The 23,115-nt window shown below is 38.4% G+C and overlaps 1 protein-coding gene across 1 annotated transcript in view; it reads right to left on the bottom strand.

The window, feature by feature from the left end:
• The window catches only part of MATN2 (matrilin 2), a 46,704-nt gene extending 23,866 nt beyond the window's left edge, over positions 1 to 22,838 (bottom strand). Inside the window, exons 1-6 of the mRNA XM_027889283.1 lie at positions 22,823 to 22,838; positions 20,694 to 21,290; positions 16,866 to 16,988; positions 11,979 to 12,101; positions 6,240 to 6,362; positions 1,949 to 2,071 (exon numbers count right to left, since the gene is read on the bottom strand). Of these exons, the coding sequence (XP_027745084.1) occupies positions 1,949 to 2,071; positions 6,240 to 6,362; positions 11,979 to 12,101; positions 16,866 to 16,988; positions 20,694 to 21,290; positions 22,823 to 22,838 (1,105 nt within the window). The remainder of the gene's footprint in view (positions 1 to 1,948; positions 2,072 to 6,239; positions 6,363 to 11,978; positions 12,102 to 16,865; positions 16,989 to 20,693; positions 21,291 to 22,822) is intronic.
• Positions 22,839 to 23,115: the final 277 nt, after the last annotated feature.

The following is a 23,115-nucleotide window of genomic DNA, read 5'->3' as shown; positions in this document are numbered from 1 at the left end:
TTATTGAATGAATCACTGAAAGTGTAAACATAGAGAAGAGGTAGGTCTCTGCATATCTCCACATATCAACAGCGTCAGGTGTGCTGCAGTTTACATGGCCCATAACAAAGATACAGATGTTCAACAGCAAGCACTGCCTTTGTGTTAGACACACTGGCTGAACACATTTTCCCAGTTATTTGGTGTGGAGAAAATGATGCTGTTGGATCAAGGAATCTCACTACAGCATTACTTCACCAGGCCTGGCTCGTGGTGGACTTTACAGTAACATAGGTTTGCATGACTCAGAAATATCTCAAAATCGACCCAGGAGTATTTTCTCATTTTGTTCACACCTTGCCCTTGCACGAAACGAAGTCACTGCAGTTCATGAGAGACACTCATTGCTGCACGTATTGCCATGGTGTTGGGTGTACCCAGGACGACATGACACAAATGACCCTTCCCTGTTAACACATGCATGTTCACAGTCATGCTGATCTAAAGCCCAGAAGTTTGCTTCTCTGAAGAGAAAAACAGTGAAGAACTGAAGCCAGCCATAAGGGTTTCTGAAGTGGCTTAGAAAAACTCACTCTTCTTAAACAATACTGAATTCTGTGCTTTGAATGGTGGTATTGACTAAAGGTGAGGATCTGAGAGCAGATTGCAAATACTCGGCTACGTGAGGCTTCACTTTGACTCCCACAGATCTCCCATAGTCATCAAGTCCCACATCATGGTGAAGGAGGAATGCTTGGTGCTAGTCAGCACTGATCTATTCTCCCTGATTTATGAAGAGGGCAGATATGAAAATGTGATGCTTTCTTTTACAAGCTCCGCTAACACGAGCCTTGTTATAACAAGATTCGGAATAGGAGCTTAATCCTGGAAGCATCACCAGATTTACAGCCAAATCCAAGGCCCCCTGAGGAAAAATATCTCAAATGGGAATTAAAATTTGCCATCAATTTGCAATTACATACTTGCAACAAATATTCTACACAATGCTGTTCTTTTGCTCACCAAGGCTATCCAATATATAAAAACCTACACATATTAAAATACCATATAGATAATAAAAAACAGAATAGCATGGGTTGCTGTAAAAACAGCACTGTGCAGACAAAATGCTTCATGAGAATGCATCTTTAAGACTGAAAGAAAATACAGTTTCAAACCCAGATACATTTTATGAGTGTCTAGAAATATAATTAGATTGCTCCAAGTAAGCTTATTATTCATAAAATCCCAGCAATACAATACCCCCTCCCCCAAAACAAACAAACAAACAAACAAAAACAACTGAGTCACCAGATCAGGCTATTTCATTCTGCTGAATATATTCTCCCTGAACTTTAATATATTACATTAAAAAATTGCTTTGATTCCAGGCCCCCCACTCAAGAAGAGCAATAACACTGAAGTATTTTTAAAGGAAATAGTATGTGTGTTTAGTTTAGAAACCTGACATTGCTCAGGCTGTTTTTAAATTTTTTTTTTAGGAAACTGTGGGGGTTTGTGTGTGACTTTTAGTTGATTTTGACAGCTATGTTACTTATCCAATATTTTCCCAAGCTAATGAAATATATCTGTCCTTGGCTAAACCAACTGAGCAAATCAAGGTGACTTTTTTTTTTTATTTTAAAGCTGTTCATGTCACTGTGAGCCAAGATCAGAAAGTTTCAAATAATTAATGAACTCTTTTTTTAAGGCACTTTAATTCCTATATTAATCTTCAAGTTTCCATAAAACTCTTCAGAAAATGTCTAACATAAAAAGCAGTCTACAAAACAGCAAAATGTGTATTTTCCCAGCATGATTGGCTCAGTTAAAATTCAAGTTTATAAAGAAACATTTGTTTCAACTTTAATTATAGAGAAAGCTTCCATCCTTTCAGAACGGAAACAATTCACAGTGCATTTAAGAAATAAAAGTAGATAAACTTTATTATGTCCAAAGGATTACTCACTTTTGCATGTTTTCTTATCTGGATTAAGTCTAAACCCTTCTTGGCATTGACAAAAATAGGACTCATCTGTATTAATGCATTCCTGTTCACAACCATGGTCCTGAAGAGCACAATAGTCTGGTCCTAAATGGAATGTAAGTGAGGAATATAAGATATAAACTAGGTAAAAGTGATGTACTTTGCTTTCTTTTCCTTAGCCTTCTTTTTTTCCCTTAAGCATCATTCTTTTTACCATATTGTTTCAAACAATGAAAATAAAATGTACATTTTTTCCAAGTATCTGCTATACTGAGGTACCTCTGACATGTACACTTCAAAGAATTATTCAAGAACACAAGTACTTCATGCAGCAGAGAGGTTAGAATCTTAAATATTTCTTAACATTTTGCAACCAAGCCTTATACACTGCCTCATCAAAACTGCCTCTCTATTTCCCTCAGAGCAAGTTAGGTATGATCTGTAGTAAACACACAAACATGCTTTTGATGACCATTACTTCATATGTTAATAGAACATTTCATTGACCAAAGCTTTTTCTGACAGCATATGCACATACACATAACATGCATATATCTCTTTACTACAAAGAAAATTGAAAAATACAGTTTATTCAAGAGTACACTGAAAGGACAGAAATCATAAAGCCGTGTGTGAGCACCAGAGAAACATATCTGTATGCCTTCTGGACCTATTCAGTGCTGTGATCCATTTACCTGTTCAAATTCTAGCTCACTCAAGTGTGCAGGAGAGTTTTCCTGGATAAATGATTCTGAAGATGACCACAAGAGCTGAAAAGTGTTATCTTTTTTGGAACCTTGAAGCTAACATGTTGGGAACACTGAAGACACACTTCACAGGACTTTATTAACACAACTCAGATTAAGGATGGTAAGAGAAAGCCTCTATCAGCTACAAATCATGTGAACCCATCCAGAACTCAAACAGGAGCCTTCCCTAAAGAGCAAAAGACTCAGCACCCCTGAATACAAGCAGAAGCTGCCTTCTGTCCTCTTGAGGGGAGCAGCAAGAATGGCAAAGGTCTCTTTAATAGTTACTAGCTCTAATGACCTCCACCTGCCTCATTGCCCAACCAAATTTGCTGCTCTCTTCCAGCACAGAATATTCTGCTGGTGTCAGCAGGGTTGTCTTTGTGAGTCTTGTTCCTTTGGTTTCATTCTGAGAAGTTTGGAATAATTTCAAGAGAAAACATTTGTCAGATATGCATAACCATACTGATAACATTTACATTTCCAAGCTTTTCTTTGTAGCCATGAGAATAAAAGCTTGCTTTCTATTTTTTAAAGGAAAGCCAGGATTCTGAGACAATCATGAGATTTTTGGAGCCAGTACCCCAGGCCCAGGCCTGCTTGTTGATGCAGAGAACTGGTCTGGCACGGGTGTAAGTCTTGGCTAGCTGGCCATCATCCCTGAGATTCAGTACATAAGCCAAACATGTAGAAATTTATGTTAGAAGTTTTAAAGTCATAAACATTTTAAATCCAGTGATACGTTATTTGTTTCTTTATGTTGTTTATGCTGACTTGAAGGCAGCATGACTCATAACACATGGGGTCTAGGGGACACTTTTGCTTTGAAGAGCTCTCATGCCATCTTGACTTTTGCAGCATTAAGAGCTCCACAGTTCCTTCATTCATGCTTTAATTTATTAGCAAGGCTCAGAAGATAGCAAGTGTAAGGTATAGTGGCTGGTAAGATTTATGCTTAGGCTCAGGACACACATCTTGAGTGATTTGACACAGTGGGTAAGACGTTGTGCACACAACACAGGAGGATTATGCACAGACTTGGTGACAACTTCCTAACATGAATTCTCAAGGGGTGGTGTTCCTTTTTGACTTGGTCCTGTGACCATGAGATGACAGAGTTCACAATCCAGAAGGCTGGGAGGTGAAACAGCAAAATTCTGACTCCATATTTTACAAGCTCAGATTTCAGCTTATTCAGGGAACTGGGTGGAAGAGTCCCCCGGGAAAGAGCCAGCAAGAGAAAAGATGACCAGGAGAGTTAGTTTTTTAAAGAAAACTTGCTAAGACCTCAGAAACAAATCATCCCATTGTACTGGAAAATGTGCTCAGAAGAGCAAAAGCTTCTCAGTGAACTAAAACCACAACAAGGGAAAATAATAGATGGAGAAAGAAAGGACCAAGAAAAAAAGAGGAATATAAAAGCATTCATTAGGTATTTTTGGACAAAAACAAAGTTCTGCTGAACCTTTTATTAGTGAGGAACACTGAAGGAAATCAGAAGGGAGCCTACAAATATGTTGGTAGCAAAAAAAAAAAAAAAGATAGAAAACACTGGTGTTTTGACTGAGGGAACAACCTAATGATGAATAATATAGAAATGGCTGAAGAAAATAATGCCCTTTTTAACCTTCCCAGGTTTCCACATGAACCAGTAGTTTGAGAAGGAGAGGGGCTAGCAACACTGGTTAGAGACCACTTAGAGAAACTGGATGTACACAGATCCATGGGATGACTGGTATTCACCTCTGGGTGCAGAAAGAGCTAAGTGATGTGACACCACTGTGTGTCATGTTTCAGTATTCACAGGGACCATGAGAGGCCCCTGATAACTGAAAAATGATAACATTACACTTATCTTTTACAAAAGGCAAGAAAGACCTGTTAGGTAGAGTCTGAATGTGCCAGGCTAAGAGACCCCATGGATAGCAATCAATGGCTTCATGTCTGGCTGGTTGCTGATAATGGCCAAAGTACCACAATATTGGGGTACCCCCAATACTGGGGGCCACATTGCTGAACATCTTCATCAGTGACATAGATGATGACACAAAGTGCACCTCAGCTAACCTGTGGGTGTCATAGGTTAGAGACAGTCATACAGGGAAACTGAACAGCAGAACATAAATACAGAGGAGCCTTATGAACTTGATGATTAGACCAGAAGATGTTGTATGAAGTTCAGCAAGAAGATTTGGATAGTCCTGCCTCTGGGTTGGAAAGACCCCATAGCTCGTACAGACTGGGAAGTGACTTGCTGTCAGGGAGCATCATGGGCCAGCTGTTCCCCAGGGGAAGGAGAGCCCAAGGGGCCAAGGGTGATAATGCAGCCAGGCAGGTTAGGGATCGTGCAGGCCTGGAAATGTAGCCAGGTTTAACAAGAAGTGCAGACCAGCAGACAAGTAGATGCTGCTGAGGCAGGTCTGAGGTCAAGCCAGGAAGTCAGCCTGTGTGTCAGCATGAGGCAGGGCCACTCCTGCTGAGGGCAGCCAGGATCTGACACAGCTCAGGGATCACTGGGCAGGTCTGGAGTGTCAGGGTAAGGCCATGGTCAAGCTGGGAAGTCAGGTTCTGGACCAACAAGGGCTACTGCCAGGTCAAATTGCTGGAGACTGCACCTGACATATTTTGTCCAGTGCTGGAATAATTCCTTCCCTTCTACCCCCAGTTAAAAGGATTAAGATGAAGAGAGCTCAACAGAGACCTACTGCTGTGACATAGTGAACTTTAGTTGTGTGGAGAACTTGAGGAATGTGATCTTTCTGAGTTTTGTGAAAAAGAAGGTATTTAACTGCGGCCTACAATTACTTCTTATGGGTCATTAGAAAGGTGATGCAGCTAAACCCTTCTTGTTAGTGCCAGATGATGTAACGAGGAACACCGGTCACCATCTGTGGCTTGGGTGGTTCATGATGGACATGTGCTAACCCTAACTTCTTGACTTTTGAGCTTGTTAGCCTGCTATCTATCAAATTTGACAAACAACTAACAAACAAAGCCAGGAAGTTACCATAATCTGGTGGAAACATAAACTTCGTAGAAGACATCGACGTTGCCAGAGCTTTGTCACACTATCAAAGAACTCACTCCGGAGAAAAATCCACAGGAAAATAGACTGTAATGTTTCCTCTGATTGTAGAATTATTCATTATTTTATCTTGTCTTACAAACCAAACTGATTATAAACTGTCTTGTACAGACTTCTTTGTTTACCCAGCGAGGGAGATGATATTCTAACTGAAAAATCAAAATAATCACAGAGACAACACAAGACAAAGCTCTGGCCTTTAACTGTTGAAAAGAAGCCTGGTTTCAATCTAAAAGTTTCCTGTTCATAGGAGGAACTCCTACCCTTAGCCACTCCCCTCAAAAGCCAAACTATCCCCCCAAAACAACTTGCATTGCTTTCAAGACCTTTGGTTTCCAGGGCACTCTAACATTTTCTATACCTGGCTCATTACTCAATGTTCCCGGGACCAGTGGGACAACTGGAAGACAATTCATAATTAAATCTTATCACAACTTACTTCTGCAAGTTCTTTTGTCTGGATTTAAAATGAATCCTGGGTGGCATTTACAGTAATAGGAGTCCTCAGTGTTAACACATTCATGTTGGCAACCTTGGTTATCCAAAGCACAGTAGTCTACAACTGAAAAAGAACAAGACCAACACGTGCAATTAGAAAAACAAAATAAGAACTATTATGCATAGATATTATGGTACTCACACAGTAGACTATTTTAACAAAAGGAAAAGCTGACATAATTTGTGGCCTGAAAAGCCTGTCTGCAAAAAGTAGCACACTTTCAACACCAGCTGGTAAACCAGATTTGATTGGAGTCCTGGATCATTTCTCAACTTTGAACATTTATCAATTCTCAGATTGTCAGGAATCTTCTCAACATGTTTTCTCAGATCTGGAAACCATTCTTCAGTCCAGATGTTCAGATGTTACTCTGTCCATATGTTCACACTGTAGTCCAGGGCGTAGCAAAGTTTGTTTGATTTAGTTCTGTCTTCTGTCTCTCAAGTCCCAATCCTGGAATTGCTCTATTTTTCCTTAGTTCTCTCCCAGCTGTATTAGTTCTCAAGAGCTGTTCCTGTAGTCTGAGTATATAGGAGAACCTTGGCAATATCTTCTGCATGGAGGACTGTTACAGTCATTCCCTCTAGTGTGCTCCAGATTTATTCTGTGCAAAGCAGCTGCAACTACAAAGCCTGAGAGCTTCAGGCTGATATTCACTACTGACATTTTGCTTATATAATGCCTTTTGTAAGAAAAAAATATCACACGCAGAAACTTATTTCATAAGTCCTGTAATTTATTACACAAACCCTTATTTACAAGTTAGATTGCCAAAGAGAAATAAGGTAATACTTCAGAGTTACTCTGTCAAGCCCATTCAAAAGTGCTAAAGGACTTTTTTTTTTTTTTTTTTTTCAATTTCTTTGCAGGTTAAGCTGTATCTTCACAACAAAAATCTTGGAAGAAATTAAAGATAAGTCACAAAGCTGATGCTCTGTCCCCAAAGAGCTGCCAGGCCTACATTATGAAAGTATACCTGATTCTTTCTGCAGAAGACAGTAATGTGCTAAGCTTCATACAGACATTTAGTGAGATAGGTTCTTCTTTGCCAACTGAGTAATTTTTTCACTACTTCATACTTCTGAGCCTCACAAATTTCTTTAAGAGGTAGTAATTTGTTTCACTGAACTCAGTTATTTCTTCACTTGCCCTGCTTTTGTAAATCTTATGCACTCAGGTGTGCTACAATATTTAGTCAAAGTCATCTAGTCAGGAACGCAGATAACCCATTTAGTTACTTTGAAAGAGTTTCTTTTAACCCTTAAGAATATTTGTGTTGAATCAAATCAAATTAAACTACTTACTGGCTACTATGTGAGACCATTTTCCTGACATGCATCTTCCTGTTTCCAGGCTGAGTAGATTAATATAAAAACCTATTTACTGAATATGTATTCCAAGGATATAAAGTGTCATACAATTAGTCAGCATTCCTTTTAAATTAACTCTAATCACATGTACATTTTCAAGCGTTTTAAAAGACACATTACAAAATAGGTAGGCTAAAGAATATGATTTTTTTTTCTGTTTAGCATCATACCTGGGAAACAGCCCATATAGACTGCTCTGCAAAGTCATCTGCTTCTCTGCATTTAAACCTTAACAAAACTATTACTACAGTACCTGCAACTGTTATGAAGTTGAGAATAGAATATCCCATTGGAAGGGATATACAATGACCAACTGTCTGACCAGTTCAGGGGTGACCAGAAGTTAAAGTGTATTGCTAAGGGTTTTGTCCAAATGCCTCTTACACACTGACAAGCTTGGGAAGTCCACCTCTTCTAGGAAACCTGTTCCAGTGTTGGATCTCTCTCTTGATAAAGAAATGCTTCCTAATGTCCAGTCTAAACCTCCCCTGGCAGAGCTTTGAACCATTCCCGTACGTCCTATCCCTGCATAACAGGGAGAAGATCTCAACATAGAGCTCCCTCTCCATGTCCCCTCCTCATTCAGTTGTAGAGAGAGATGAGTTGTCCTCAGCCTCTTCTCCAAACTAGACAAACCCAGAGTCCTCTGCTGCTCCTCACAGGACATTTCTTCCAGCACTTTCACCAGCTTTGTTTTTTTAGAGACAACTAAACAGCTCTTAAAATGTTTTATTATCAGCATCTGAGCAAATATGACCCCTAAGCACTTACAATCTCTGTGGTTTTTTGTGGTTGTACTGTTACCAATGTACCTTGGACAGAAAGGAAACAAACTCAACAAAATAAATAACTAATTTTTTCAGGCTTACTTTTTAGCATTTATAGCCTTCTGAGGATCTCTTACTGACAGAATTAGGTCTGCTGACCTGTAAGAACAATGAGCATAATAATTTAAATTATGCCTTTCCACTAACACAGTTAAGAAGTAAGAACATTCACTTGACAGTTGCTTTTGGAGATAAGTATTATTCCTTTTTTTTTCCTAATAATTTTGTATACAAATTGCATTAATTACAGGCAGGCTTAGCCTTGCAGATTTGCCCTAGTAATTGACTCATTTCAGTTTTAGCTTCATGTTTCATTGTGGTGGTACTTGTTAAGAAGGGAAACTTGTCAACGGTATTCCAGTCAGCAGGTAGGTAAGTTGACTACAGAGTGGAATTTTCCTGAAAAGACTGAGAAAAATGGTAAATTTCTATTTCTCATACTAAGTACTGTAATCCTTTAGTTGGTATGCAGAAAATATACACAGTTTGTATGACAGCAAAGCAAAATAATATTTTCCCAATTTGTAGAAGTTTCATTATTTTCATATTTCTATACTGAGTCATGAGATATACATTAGAAAGTGAACACTTAGAGATCTGACTGATTTACTGTTATGTCATGACTATTTCAATGATAAGTTTTTCTAAATTATGAACTAATGTCCTTTTTAGCGAGCAAACTATTAATTCAGTTGTCATCTCCCTAGGTTTGTTCTGCCCTGTTTTTGTTGCTCAGAATTAGTTAGTAAGTGGAAAGTGCCATCTTTCATTTCCAGTTACCAGTTCTGCAATCTGGGTGCTTACACCGACCTCTCTGAACTCTGGACAGTGTGGCTCACCTTTCTCTTGTACAGTGGTTTTACTCCCATGATGTGTGTATGGGTTACTCAGGGTCAGGAGAACCAAGTAAGTTAAGGAGAAGGGTAGAAGAAAAGAGTAGGAAGAAAATGTGACAGAGGCATAAGGAGGATGAAAAAGAACGAGGGGGAAGAGTAGAGCAGACTCATGGAAGACTCATACAAACCTAAAAAGCAGCCAAAAAATCTAGCAGTGCCCGGAATGCAGAGAGGTGCCAGCAGCCAAACCACTGCCAGGTGAAGAGGACCTAAGCCCAACAGCTGCAGCAATATGGAGACAGTCTAGCACTAGTGCCAGGAAAGAGAGGGCAGCATGTCCAGCAACACCAAGAAGGTGGAGAGACTGAGTGTCCAGCAGCATGACGGAGAAAGAATGGCTCATAACCACCAAACTTCAACTGACAGGACTTCGTTCACATGAAAAGGTGTTCAAAAAGGCAAAGTGGTAGTGCTCTGCCCACCAGAGCAGAAAGTTTAAAATATTTAGTCTTCAAATTTGTTCATAAACTGTATGTTGCAAACACTCAAGAGTGATTGGCTGTTCAGTGGTCATTTTGAATAGATACATTGTGAATTCTGGCAGCGAGATTTCATTTAATTATTGCCATTCGGGTAACTGTCTAATATATATCAATAAAGCAATTAGAATTGCCTTTGATCCTTCATTTAGCCCATCAGAAAGATCTTAATAAACATGCCTGTGAAATGAGTTTTCTGCACTTTTTCATTTGCTTTTGGGGAGCTAAAACTTTAGAAGTATTAGATACCTCAAAGGGAAACCTCCGGCTCTTTGAGAGAACCACAATGGGTATTTCCTACTGAAATTCCCTCTTCATTCTCTGCATGAGGAGAGAGTTACCTTAAGGAAGTCACTGCTTTTTGCAAAATTGTTATTGTACTCAGTGGTCTCTAGTATATGTGTACATCAAGATCTTTTTTCTGATCCAGCTCTTTTGATAATAAATACTTCTCAGAAAGAAAGGGTTAAATAGCTTAAGAGTAAGGAAAACTGAGAGTTTTCACTACTGAGTCAATGGTACACATGGTCTCCTTTATCAGATTATTCACTGGTGATCACATCTGGGGAACCTGTAAATTCTTAGTAGTAGCATATTCCTCAAAAATGTCAAATTGTTCAAACCTGAAAAATCAGATTCTGGAGGTTGACAGCCAATAGGATTTGCAGAAAAATTACCATCAAAATCACAAATTACCCAGACAAGCTTTTGCTGTTCAAGAAAGGTAAAGAAGCTAAATTCTGCTAAGGTCAAACATATTTAATATACATTGAACCATTCCAAATAGTAACAACAGCTGATGACACTAACATGAATATTTTGGATTAGAATGTATGATAGGAAAGAACTGGGGATGAAAGAACCTACCAACACAAGTTACAGATTTTCTGTGTCAGGATATAGTCAAATAAATAGTAGAGAATCATATCCTTTATCCTAAGATAGGTAAAGGTCATGAGGATCAGCTAAGGGTATTGGATGAACTTCAATGGAATGTTAGATGTAGAAATTTGGGCCAGACCATCTAACTTGCCTAAATAACCATTATAAGTTCCATAAACTGCCACCTATTTTGCATCTCAAAACAAGGTTATCCTACAAGGCAATAGCTCTGTGGAGGCAATAAAAGACAGATATATTATGTTAGAGTTGTTTTAAAACAATGAGAAAGAAGGTGTTGGACAAAAGCATTGTGGTGGCCTGTGGCAGATTTGGGGGCAAGGATTCACTGGGATTCATTTCCATGGTATTTCAATATATGTTTGAAATTAAGCATGCATTTAAGTGCTTGCCTGAAGAGAGTACCTAACAAACAATGCAATTTTTCATCAAGGTCTCACTAGGGTTTTTTTTTTGTGGTGGATACCAGAAGACAATATTTTCTCAGAATGCAGCATGGGATGAAAAATGTACAAGGCAAATAGGCAAAAAGATTATACTCCATTTACTGTGTATAAATGGAAACGAAGAGAAAGATACGTACATGGTAATAGAGAAGGAAGTATGTTTTGTGTCAAAAAATTATTGTACTGTATTTCTACACTCCTTCTTCTGAGCTGTAATTCTTAGAGCTTTACTTCTTTATTGCTCATAGAGAAAATTAAAGGCAGACAGTGGATGGGTTCTTAAGGAGGCTAAACTTTCCTTAAGGCCATCTTCACTAAAAGGGTTTGAAATCTCCACTCACGTGACCTCAAAATCAAATGAAATAAATATCAAGAAATTGTCCACTTTGAGGTTTTTCTGTGCATAACTTCTGTTTGAAGAGGAGCTACTGAGTTTGTCTGGCTTTGTTTTTTAATGGCCACATATATCATGCCAGTACACTGCCGGCCACCTACATGGATCCCAAATAAAACATCTTGTGTTTTATTTCAAAACAGCAATGTTATTTTCTGTGTGAAATTGGTTGGAACAATTTTCCCAAGACACCATTTATTGCCAGTAAAGGTCTACAAACATGCCAGTTATGCATTTCTCCCTCCTCTACCACTCATATAGGAGAACTCATCCTCACTGTCTATGGCTAAACTGGATACTCATTTACATTGAATTTCCCTTTGGTTTGTGTTAAGAGATAAATATGAAGTGCTGAACTGATACTCACCGACACAATTCTTTCCATTTGCATCGAGCTCATACCCTTCATAACACTGGCAGACGTAGGACCCAGGTGTGTTCACACAAATCTGCTCACAGGCATGTTTCTCCACAGCACAGAGGTCCTGAGCTACATAAAAACATAATTGCATGAATATGAAATTCTTTGACTTTCTACAATGCACAGGTAGATTATAGATCAAAAGTAAATTTCAGGAAGCTATGGACAGCTCTTTAGAGATGAGCTCATTTTAACACAGATCATGCCAGTGCTCTGTCAAACAGTAAAAGCCAGCAGGATCAGTCACTCAAAAGCTGAGGAACTCCTTCCTTCAGCCAAAGGCAATGACTACTGATGGGCCAATGATGCCTAGTAGAGTTGCTTCATGTATGTTTCTCTAAAAAGTTCGAAGGGCATCCCTCAGGGCTTTTTTTGAAAAAAAAAAAAAAAAAAAAAAAAATATTTTTTTTTTTTTTTTTTTTTTTTGTTTTGTTTGAGTTTTTTGTTTTGTTGTTGCTGTTGTTTTTTGGTGGGTTTTGTTGGTTGGTTGGTTTGGGGGGGGTTTTTTGTTTGTTTTGGTTTTTTGTTATTGTTGGGGGTTTTTTTGCATAACCAGATAAATAATGATGAAGTTGTAAAGGAAAAGAAAAGGAAAACTCAACACCAAAAGACCTGGGGATATTCCATTTCTGAGTTTTAGACTTCCTCAGTTTTGTGCGAAATACTGTAGCAAGTTACCCCTCCCAAGCAAAAGATCTCATAAATAAAATCACAATGACAAATGAGGTCAGTCCAGCACCTAGCCAAGTGAAGCACACTGGGCTTTCTTTTCAACAGACTAAAGCTTTATGAGAACCTCAAGTTTCCCCAGCGAAAGCTCTGGAAAGCAATGTACTTTGTGTTACTCAAAGACTGCTCAACACATAATGGTCATTTACAGCTACAGAATAGGCTTTTGGAACATGTTTGAGGAAACTAGCCAAGCAAAAACGAATTTTCTTTTATAGCTGTCTGCTTCATATCAAGCGGCACGATGAGAAGCATAAACAGTCGTTTAACTCTTTTGTTCCAGTATAAACACCGACAAATAGATAATTTTCCAGCTTGTTTCAGCTACATTTCCTCTTTTGTATAATTTTGTATATTAATGTAAGATTTGAGCATCTTAGAAAAGAATGGAAGAGATTAGTTAAACAAACAAATACAATGTAATGAGTAAAGAACACTCATTATCTGACACAAAACCACTTTCCTCTAGAAAAGTTAGACCACAGCATGTGAAAGGAGCATCCTTTGCATGGGTGCAAAACCATCATAATGAAACAAACGTAAGAATATTTCAAGTTAAACAAAATTACTATTTTCTCCCTAGTTTTGCTCTGGAAGAGAGCTGAGTTGCCTTTTCCAGCTCTCCCATGTGGAAAGCAAAAAATCACAACTATAGGATATTTTCTTCTTTTCATGTAAGGAAATATCTTTTTTAGAAATAATGTTATAATGAAATTTATCAAGGAACAGAATTATCATCTATTCAAGGCAGAAATGCACTATACTCCAGCCTGAAGAAAAGTCAGTTCATTGCTGATTGAAGCCATTTGGTTAAGGGTTTTTAAGAACTGAATCACTTCAGTGATTGTACTGTGGTGTACCCTTACAGCATTAAAAGAAAAGGGAGCAGAAGAATGAAAACAGAGTCTAATTTTAGGTACAGAAGAATGAAAAGAGAATATAACTTTAGGTACATATCTTTCATCTTTTCTGCACTGTTTAATTTAGAAAGTGTGAAAATGTGTATAAGGAAACTATTTGTTCATGAAAAAGCTGCCAAATACATCCAGACCTTAGATAAATACATCTGGTTTATGTTCATTATGGATTGGACTTTACATAAACATGTTGAAGATTTATTCTTTTCAGAGGTCAGGTGAGGAACATGTTGTCTTTGTGAACTTGTGGGCAAATTAATGATGCCCAGAAAAAGGGGCAGGTGAGTAAAACTGCTCAGAGTTTTAAGTCCATAAGCAGCAAGGTATTTACTGATTATCGACGACGCCGGGGAGATTTACCCATTCAGGCCAGGTAAAAACTCCAAAGTGATTCAGTAAGAACAGGTAATTTATACAATATCTTGATCATGATTACAACATAATTTTACATATTCATATTATTGCATCATTTGATTACAATATTCATAACAGGTGAAGTTGGGGCGGAGATTGAGGCGTGGTTTCCATTTTGAGGAATATTTTGGTGGGAGTTCCTGTTTGCCTTCATCCTGGGGGCTGTTTTTTAATCCTCATCCTCACCTCACCTTGGGGACCTTTCGTTCCTTCTATTGTTTCTGTGTTCTGATCGCTCAGCCTTAGAGAAACTCTTGGCTTTGGGCCTATTTCACCTATTGAGATGTCACCTTGGCTCCTCTGGATGAGATTTATGGGACTGGGGTTCTTTGCCCAGTGTTTGTTGTGGTTCCTTTAAGGTCTGATGCCCTCAGCACAGGACAGAGTCTTCTTGTGCAAAATGCAGCTTACAAAATATAGCTTAAGGCAAACTAAAAGTGTACAGGGGGTGTAGGGGGCCCCCATGGGCCCACAGCAAAAGTGTCCCGATTAACCCTTCCTGCTTCATTAACAGCCAATGAAGGTAAACTCCCAGCCTGTGGGTTTTTTTGTCACCATGGTTTCTCCTACCTTCAGAACTAAGCTCTCCCAATTGTCTAGGCTTGGCTCCCTGTCCTCATGAATTCTGTTACATCTCCGTGAGGGTTTTAGACATAAAGGTTTGACCTTCTCCAGACTGCTATGTATCCTCTCCCTCCTTCACCAAGGATTAGCACCATCCCAGCACATTTAAGGCCAGTTTGAATGGCTCTCCATGTTAGATTCCCAGTGCTAATTGCTCAAATTAGTTTATACTTTGGTACTGTAAAAGCAAGACCTTTAGAAGTAGGCTACAAACACTCTAATTTCCCTTTCATATTTATCAAACTTCAGTCTGTATCTTCTGATTGATGATCAAAGCAAGTACACAATCAGGGAAATTGTGTGTGACAGGTAGGTGGGGAAAACTAATAGAAGCCATAGCTGAAAAAGAAAGTAAATCAGTGCAGCAAAGGGCTTCAAAAATGGTATAGAGGGAACATATTGAGGGCAACTGTGCATGGGTCACCAGTAGGAAAATTACCCACAGTCCCAAAACTCTTGGAAATCAATCAGTAATTTGAAGCAAAATTACTGATTACTGGCTGACAAAAACTATGGAAACATAACACAGTAAAAAAGAAGAGACAATAAAAAAAGAGTTTTTCATACTCGTAATTAATTTTTTTTAATAGACTGAAGATAGACAAGTTCAATTACCAAAACTGATGTAAGGGATAGGGATAGGGACAACGTGTGAAGAACAATTAAAAAAGAAGATAAATTTTGAATTTCAAATAAATTTCAGAAAATTGAAAGAAAAAATTCTTTGTTAAAAATTCTTCAAGAAATTTAATAGCATGTAGAGGGTTTAAAAGAAAGGTTTAAAGGATACAAAAGTTTTAAATGAGAAGCATTTAAAGGGACACAGGGAATAGAATATGTTAGAGAATACTATTAAAATGTGATTACATAGTTGGAGCCATCATTTGTCATGATGATTATACCATCTGACCACCTTCTTTCGGCAGTTGTAGCAAATATGCTGGAGCAGAGAAAATAGATTCTATGAAAAATTTTCCTGGTCACTATTCTTGTATTGGCTGAGTTGCTACCAAATAATAATTAGGAAATATTCCAGATTGCACTTTTTTTCCCATCAAGGAAACAAAACCACAAATGAAGTGTTAGATTTGTTCAATTTAACACAAAACATTGCCTCGTAATTCACAGACATGGATATGACAGATGCCTACATTTGGTGAAGGATGCTGATGGGAAGGAATAGAAAGCAAAGATTCTCCTAGCTCAACAGCTCAAAAGTGGCTTCCTGCTGAAGTCCAAAAGGTCTGAAGATGCCTCCATGCAGGAGTTAGAATGCCCTGATCAGTCCACTGCTGACATTCTTTTGATCTCATACTATTTACTGAGGCTCTGTCCGAAACCATGTGTCCCACTGCACATGCAAGGATTTTAACGCCAGAGATACAGAATCACTTCAGGTACTGACATACTCTCACTGTTTCAGTGGTCACTAACTATTTGATCTAAAATACAACACTAAGCAAAAGAGACTCAGAATCCATTAATCCCACACTACCTGATTGTTTTAGGGTGCTCTCCTGAGATGTAGGACATCAAACACAAGGATAGAATCTGAGCCTACATCATTCCCCCTAATTCTAAATTATCAGTTGTGAGCAGTACATCCTATGGTCTCACAATGACTATCTCCCACAGCTTCTTGAGAAGACATTTTCCAAATTTTTCTTCTGGCCCAGAAGAAAAACATCTGTCATATTCATTTTAATCCATATAATGTTGTAGGATAAGAATCTGAATTTTAGACAAGTACAATTTCCACAAGTAATTAAAAATAGTATTACATAATTTATTTAAAATAATGGTGGACACAGAAATAATTCTGGCATATCCCCCTAATGTAATTTGCTGTGGATTACTAGAAAGCCAGTTACAATGAACTTAAAAAATAGTGATTACAAAGATCAAAATTAAAGTGAAATAAAGTTTGTTATTATAAATTATTCAGCAAATTACCAAAATTTCATAAAGGTTAATAAGAATTTCACACAAAGCAAGAAAAAAATTTACAACTCCACCCTTCTAGACTCTTTCTGATGATTAACGTTGATTATATACTGACCTCAGTTCTTTATGAGGCAATCAGAAAGGGTGTGTGATGTTAAGCACTTTTTGGGAGCACGGAAGGGAAAAATTAAGTAAGATAACATACTGCTGCAAGTCTTCTGGTCAGGATTCAGAATGTATCCTTGTTTACATCTGCATAGGTAAGAGCCAGGAGTGTTTATGCAGAAGTGATCACAGCGATGCTCAACTGTACTGCACATATGAGGCACTGAAAGAAAAAGAGTAAAACATTATTAACTGTTGGCCTGAATTACCTGTGGTCACAAAAAAATGGTGTAGAAAATTTTATTGAAGTAATTTAGAAATTTCAAATTAAGTGTTGCTTGTAAAGACAAAAGTGGGAGCTTAAGAAAATAAAAATACACAAGAGGGTATTCGAAAACACTAATTATTTCATGGTCCCAAGAAGACAACACAACAACCCTACCATATTCAAATTTAGAAAATAAGTGGAATTTAAATATAAACTGCTTTAGAGGAAGTTTGATTTCCTGAATGAAGAAAATGACCCCACAGCACAATACTAAAGAAGAAGAATTACTAGAAAACAAATTAATGAAGAGAATATTTTGCTTGCTTAGTTATTAATGCTGTGGAATATGCAAGTAGTACATGATGACACTGAGGACATGCATGTCCAAGATTCATTAAGCAGTTGCTGAGCTGAGCTACACTCCAGATTGTAAGTCTTTCTGGGTCTCTTTCTAATCTGTTTGTATTTTATGTCTCTAATAGCAAGTAGTAAAAAGCAACAAACTGAGACAGTAAAAAAGAAAGAGAATGGCGGGCCCGTTTTGTCAAGTTCATCATTGAACTGTTTTCTCCAGAGCAGTATTTGGGAATTTGGAAATCTCCCAGATGTTTTCTTTCCACTGGAGTATTGCTTGTATGTCATTTCTATAACTGATTTTGCTCAACAGCAATTAGGAATCAATATGCTCCTTAATGTGCTAGGTAAAAAAAAGCTCAAAATTTATGGAATAGATATTAACAGTAATCTTCTAGAAGCCACAACAGAAGTCTGATAAATAACTTAACATGTGGTATGTGTGGTACTTGTGGAAAAAACCACATCTTTGAAATGGTTACAAGAATTAGGCATTTATTACTAATACACAAACCACCACAATTCCCAAATCTCCTAATCAGCTTCTTGGATCTCATAACTTCCTTCCATAATAAAACTTCTCAAGTACTTTTATTTATGGGAATATAGACCTGCTTTGACTTCTTGTCTTTTCATCTTTCTGTCATTCTGAAAATGAAAGCATTCAATGACAAGCATCCCAATAACTAGGTTCCTTCTAAGAATACAGTGTTACCATGTGTTACCAATCCTCCCACATATTATCACATTTTTTTTTTCCCAAATGTCTCTGTTGCACCCATTTCAAAGCACCAGTCATCAGTCTAATTTCTGTGATGAAGGAGCCTGCTCTCTGAATGATTTCTGCAACCTTACCTGTTGCAGGAGGTGTTTGGTGGTCACAGACAGGGACTGAAGCAATGGAAAGGTGATATCATAGTTAAGGAATTTGAACATGAGCCTTGTTGTGAATTATATTTTGTCTCTATGTCACAGGGTCCTTATTTGGTTTTGGGCAAGCCAACAATAACTGTATCTTCAAGGAAGCATCAACCTTCATGCTGTATCTGTTCAGATAGGGACACCTGAATCTGGATTTGCCAGAATGTGACGGCTGCAGAGCTGTGAATAGTATGGTGCATTAGTCCAAAAATGTTAACTACCCCAGAAGATCACACCAGGAATTGCACTGAGTAAAATATTTAAAGTTAGTGGGTGATCTTGACAGACTTAAACCTGTTTCTGTGCCTCCATTTCTCCAACATAAAATGGAGATGACACCACTATCTACTTTACAGGAATATAATACAAACTTTATTTGTCCCTGACTGCTCCATCCCAAGTTTTGTCTTTCTCACACTTCTTCTAATCTCCATATCCTTTCCTGGATTCTATCCCCACTTCCATTTACATTCCTCTGAGTTTTCAACTCCTGTCTATTCCTCTGATTTCCCAGGATACTCCTTGCTTCTGTTTTACCTTGCTGACTAGTAATAAAAAAAGAGGCCTTTGGGATCTCCTTGCTTCAACTGCTGAACCTGATATCCCCAGATATTTAGCAGCCAGAGGCAGCAACTGTAGGGAAACTCCAATTTAGCAAGAGGCTGGACGTGACAGGAGACTTGACTAGAGGGTTGCCTTCAATTGCCTTAGCAAAGAAACAAAGTGTCCAGATGTTCAACTCAGCTAGAAGGACATTGCCTCTGGGTCCACACCTGAGTCCTCTGGGAGGACTTAAAAAAGCTAATCACATTTCCCAGGAGGAATGCAGGTTCTCAAGAAGCAGAGCTTAGATGCTCTCTTGAGATTCAGCAAGAGATAAATCCTGCTTCGCAGTCAAGAACCAATAAAATATTTAAGATCCTACCTGCAATTTAGTACCTTAAGTTAAAATCCATATGAATCTAGCAGCTTAAACTGGCTATGTTGCAACCGGCTATGAGTTTTTAAGTACATCTTAGGATCTCACTTTCAATGCCCAGCACAACAAATACCATGGAGGCATTCCCTGAGAAGGGGAGGCAACTGTAATCCTTGTCACTTCCATACTTCTCCATCTGCAGGGGGGTGGTTTTATTGGGGAACCCATGTGTTTGATGAAAAGTGAGCCATAAAACTCTAATAAACTTATTGGACACTGCCTAGTCAGAAAAAAAAACAAGTAAACAGTATTTGTGCTGAATTTGTTTCTAAAAGACAATTAAAGAAGTCCGATGAGATGGTGTTTTGAAGCATTTGCTATTCATTCTATTTAAACTCTCAATCCTTGATTAGTTTACTTTTTCTTGGTTTTTAAATATATCTTACTATGCCAGCTAATAATACAGCAAGGAAGAAACAGGGGGAAAAAATCTATTATCTGATGAATGTTTGTGTTGGTGTTTTGTGCTGATGCAGTTCAGCTGCTCTTTGAAACAATTTTGGAAAAGACCAAGTAAGGAAAAATCTCCAGACTATCCTTACAATAAGCCTCAGTTCTTTTCTGGCAAAAGCATCCCTAGAGATGAGTGAGCATTAAATCTCACCACGCATTCTTTTTCTGGACTCTGCTGAAAATGCCTTAGATTAATGTCAAATCTCTATGAAGCACTTTCATTTTTATCCTGGGAAAAATAAAAAAGAGAATTATACTAACTATACAGATTGGAATAAAATCAATTACGTATGCCTTGATATTTGTCAAGGGTAATTTCTTGTAAAGGGAATTACAGATGGAAGTGATATCTGTTGTAAATTAATACCTATTAAAATATTATTTACTTTATTGTATGAATGAATATAACTGTAATGGCTTTTCCTAATTTTCTGTGTTTCAAATAGATGGAATACAAACACTGCCATGTCTGTGTCTCACTTCCAGTCACAGGTACAAAAATTACTGTTTGCACAGAATTAATATGTAAGCTTTGGAAGAAGAATATATAAACTTCACAGAATATTTAAACAACCGAAAGACTGTTTATCAGTTTAAAGTTTCACTACTAAGGGAGATCACACTTAAAGTGAATAGATGAAACAACTTATATTAAAACAGCAGAGGGCTGTAAATGCATTGCTATTATTCAGTAAATAGGAAAATCATATGTGTGTTTGCCTCACCGCTTATGACCATTAGGAATTAGACCACATTTTATGGTACCTAGCAGTAGCATTAGTTTTACCCCAGATGTCTGACTGCTGTTCTGAATGTTGTCTGGGTAGTTACCTTCAATACATATATTCTAAAAGATAAGGTTTACTGTAAAAAAAGTTTAATTATATTATATTATATATTTTTTTGTGTTTTACTTTCATCTGTGCATTCAAATCTAGAGATAAAATTCTTACCACAAAGTTTAGTCTGGAAGACAGAAGTCAGTGTTTCAATCTGACTGAAATTAGCAACCAGAAAAACATGCTCCTCATGTGGTTCACTCCCAATGGACTTCAGAGTGTTCATATCTACTCTTCCCACGCCAATGGCAAAAATTAGGATTCCTGAGTTACGTGCTTTAGCAGCAATCTCTGCCACCGGATCCTGAGGTCTCCCATCCGTCACTATCATGATAATCCGGGGCACATTCTGCTTCAGAGGCCGAGCTCCTTCTGACTCTGAAAATGCAATGTTCACTGCGTACTGCAGAGCCAGCCCAGTCATGGTGCCAGTGGCCAGGTGCATCATCCTCTTCACTGCTCTTTCAATGTCCTGCTTCCGCCTGAAGGTCTTCAGTGAGAACTCCTGTTTGACTGTGCTGCCGTACTGAATCAGACCTACCCGGGTGGCATCGGGGCTGATGTCCAGGAATTGCAAGATGGTTAAAATGAATTCTTTCACTTTTTCGAAGTCATAATGTTGTACACTGCGAGAGCTGTCAATGATGAAGACAAGGTCCAGACGTTTGTTGTTGCAAGTATTTTCTAAAAGGCAAAATGCAAACAAAAATACTTTACAAGGATTTAAAAATGCAAATAGGATTGGGTTGACTGTCTAAACAAACACCCTGAAAAGTTCTGGGAAAATTAATGAAAAATAGGACATATCAGAACTAAGGCTACTTGGGCAATATAAATTTTTCCTCCAGTAAATAAAAAACTTGCCTGTTACATGATCATTATATGTATTTGTGTGTGTGTGTTTGAGATCAGTGCCCAGAATGGTTAACGGCAGTGGAATATGTAGACAGAATCACAGAATCATAGAATGATTTGGGCTGAAAGTGACCTCAAAGGTCACGTAGTTCAACCCCCCTGCCATGGTGAGGGATACCCTCCTCTAGACCAGGTTGCTCAAAGTCCCGTCCAACCTGTCCTTAATCACTGCCAGGGATGGGGCATCCACAGCTTCTCTGGGTAATCTGTTCCGGGGTCTCACAGTGAAGAATTTCTTCCCTATATCTAATCTAAACCTGCCCTCTTTCAGTTTATTATTAGTTCATTACCCTTTGTTCTCTCACTACATGCCCTTGTCAGAAGGCACTCTCCAGGTACTCATGCCATATCCTGTTGTGTCATTGTAGAGTTTTTGACCTCATTCCCCACACAGGGTGGAAATCCCACCTGAATTGCATAGTTACTATTTGAGTTGGCTGCACTGTGATGCTTTTTGTGGTAGGGCCTGAGAATTTAGAAATCTAATACTCATGATGCAGGGTGGTATCAGTCCTCCATTACAAAGAGGGAAAACAGAACATTAAGAAATCCAGGTCAAAAGCATCTGTTAATTGCAATGACTGATAAGAGACACGAAGGGACTGATTTTTCAGGGAAGCTGGCATGAAGCAGCACTTTGTATGTACAAAGTACAGCTCTCAATGACGTCAACTGCAGCTGTGAGTGCTCAGCACTTCTACAAATCAAACCCTGTGATTTCAAATGCCATCTGGGAAAAGTTTCTAGCTCAGCACCACACAGAAATTCTGTGGCAGCAGCAGAGAGAAAATCCCATCGTTGTGTACAGTGGCCCTCAACTAGGCCAAAAGACCACTCATCCACTCCCTCAAATCTTCTATTTCAGCCATCAGCTGTCTTTTTTCCAAGAGCCACTGAAGCAGAAACACAACAGAGTATGTCTATATCTGACAACTGCATAGGCAGGCAGGCCAAGCTATCAAGGATAACAACACAAATGAAGGCTGGCTGCCCTCTGGGCATGTTACAAGCTTTCTGGGACCCTGGATACATCCTCTGGCTTCTGCTCAGCATCCTTTTCTGGAAGAATATGAGACATATGCATGACTTGTATAATGAGAATGGATAGGGACTGATCATTCTCAAGAAGCCAGCAAATGGCAGGCTTAAGCCAAGCCTAGGAGGTGAGCCATTAGCCTTGCCAGAGAAGACAGCATATGGAAAAAGATTAAAAGGACTTTGATGGGATGCTGGTGAAAAGCAATTTACTGAGGTTCAATATTTACATCAAAGACTCCTCCAAATTAGGAAATCCTTGAGCCACAAAAGCATGGCAGTTTAGGCAATACCTGCAGGTAGCACCATCTTGTCCTTAAACTATTTCACATGCACCTACTTTTGATCTCTGTCAGAGACAGAACTCAGGGTTAGATAGACCTATGGATTCAATCAGGGTGTCTGCTCATCTTTTTAAATTCCTGTGGCTATGAATAAATCTGTGAGGTAGTTAGTTGTCTGTCTGCCTGGCTTGAAAGATTAAAGATGCAAGAATGATCATCAAACTGCAGTGGCGTCCTCATTTTACTAAGTTGAGATACCCCTAATCAGTAATTTCCCTTATTGCCCAACCCAATTCAATTCC

This window comes from Empidonax traillii, unplaced genomic scaffold, assembly GCF_003031625.1.
Source record: "Empidonax traillii isolate 1590-97213 ecotype Southwest subspecies unplaced genomic scaffold, ASM303162v1 scaffold257:size1394852, whole genome shotgun sequence".
NCBI classification, from domain to species: Eukaryota; Metazoa; Chordata; class Aves; order Passeriformes; family Tyrannidae; genus Empidonax; species Empidonax traillii.
The sequence above is the reverse complement of the archived record's forward strand: the minus strand, read 5'-3'. Positions and strand labels throughout refer to the sequence as shown.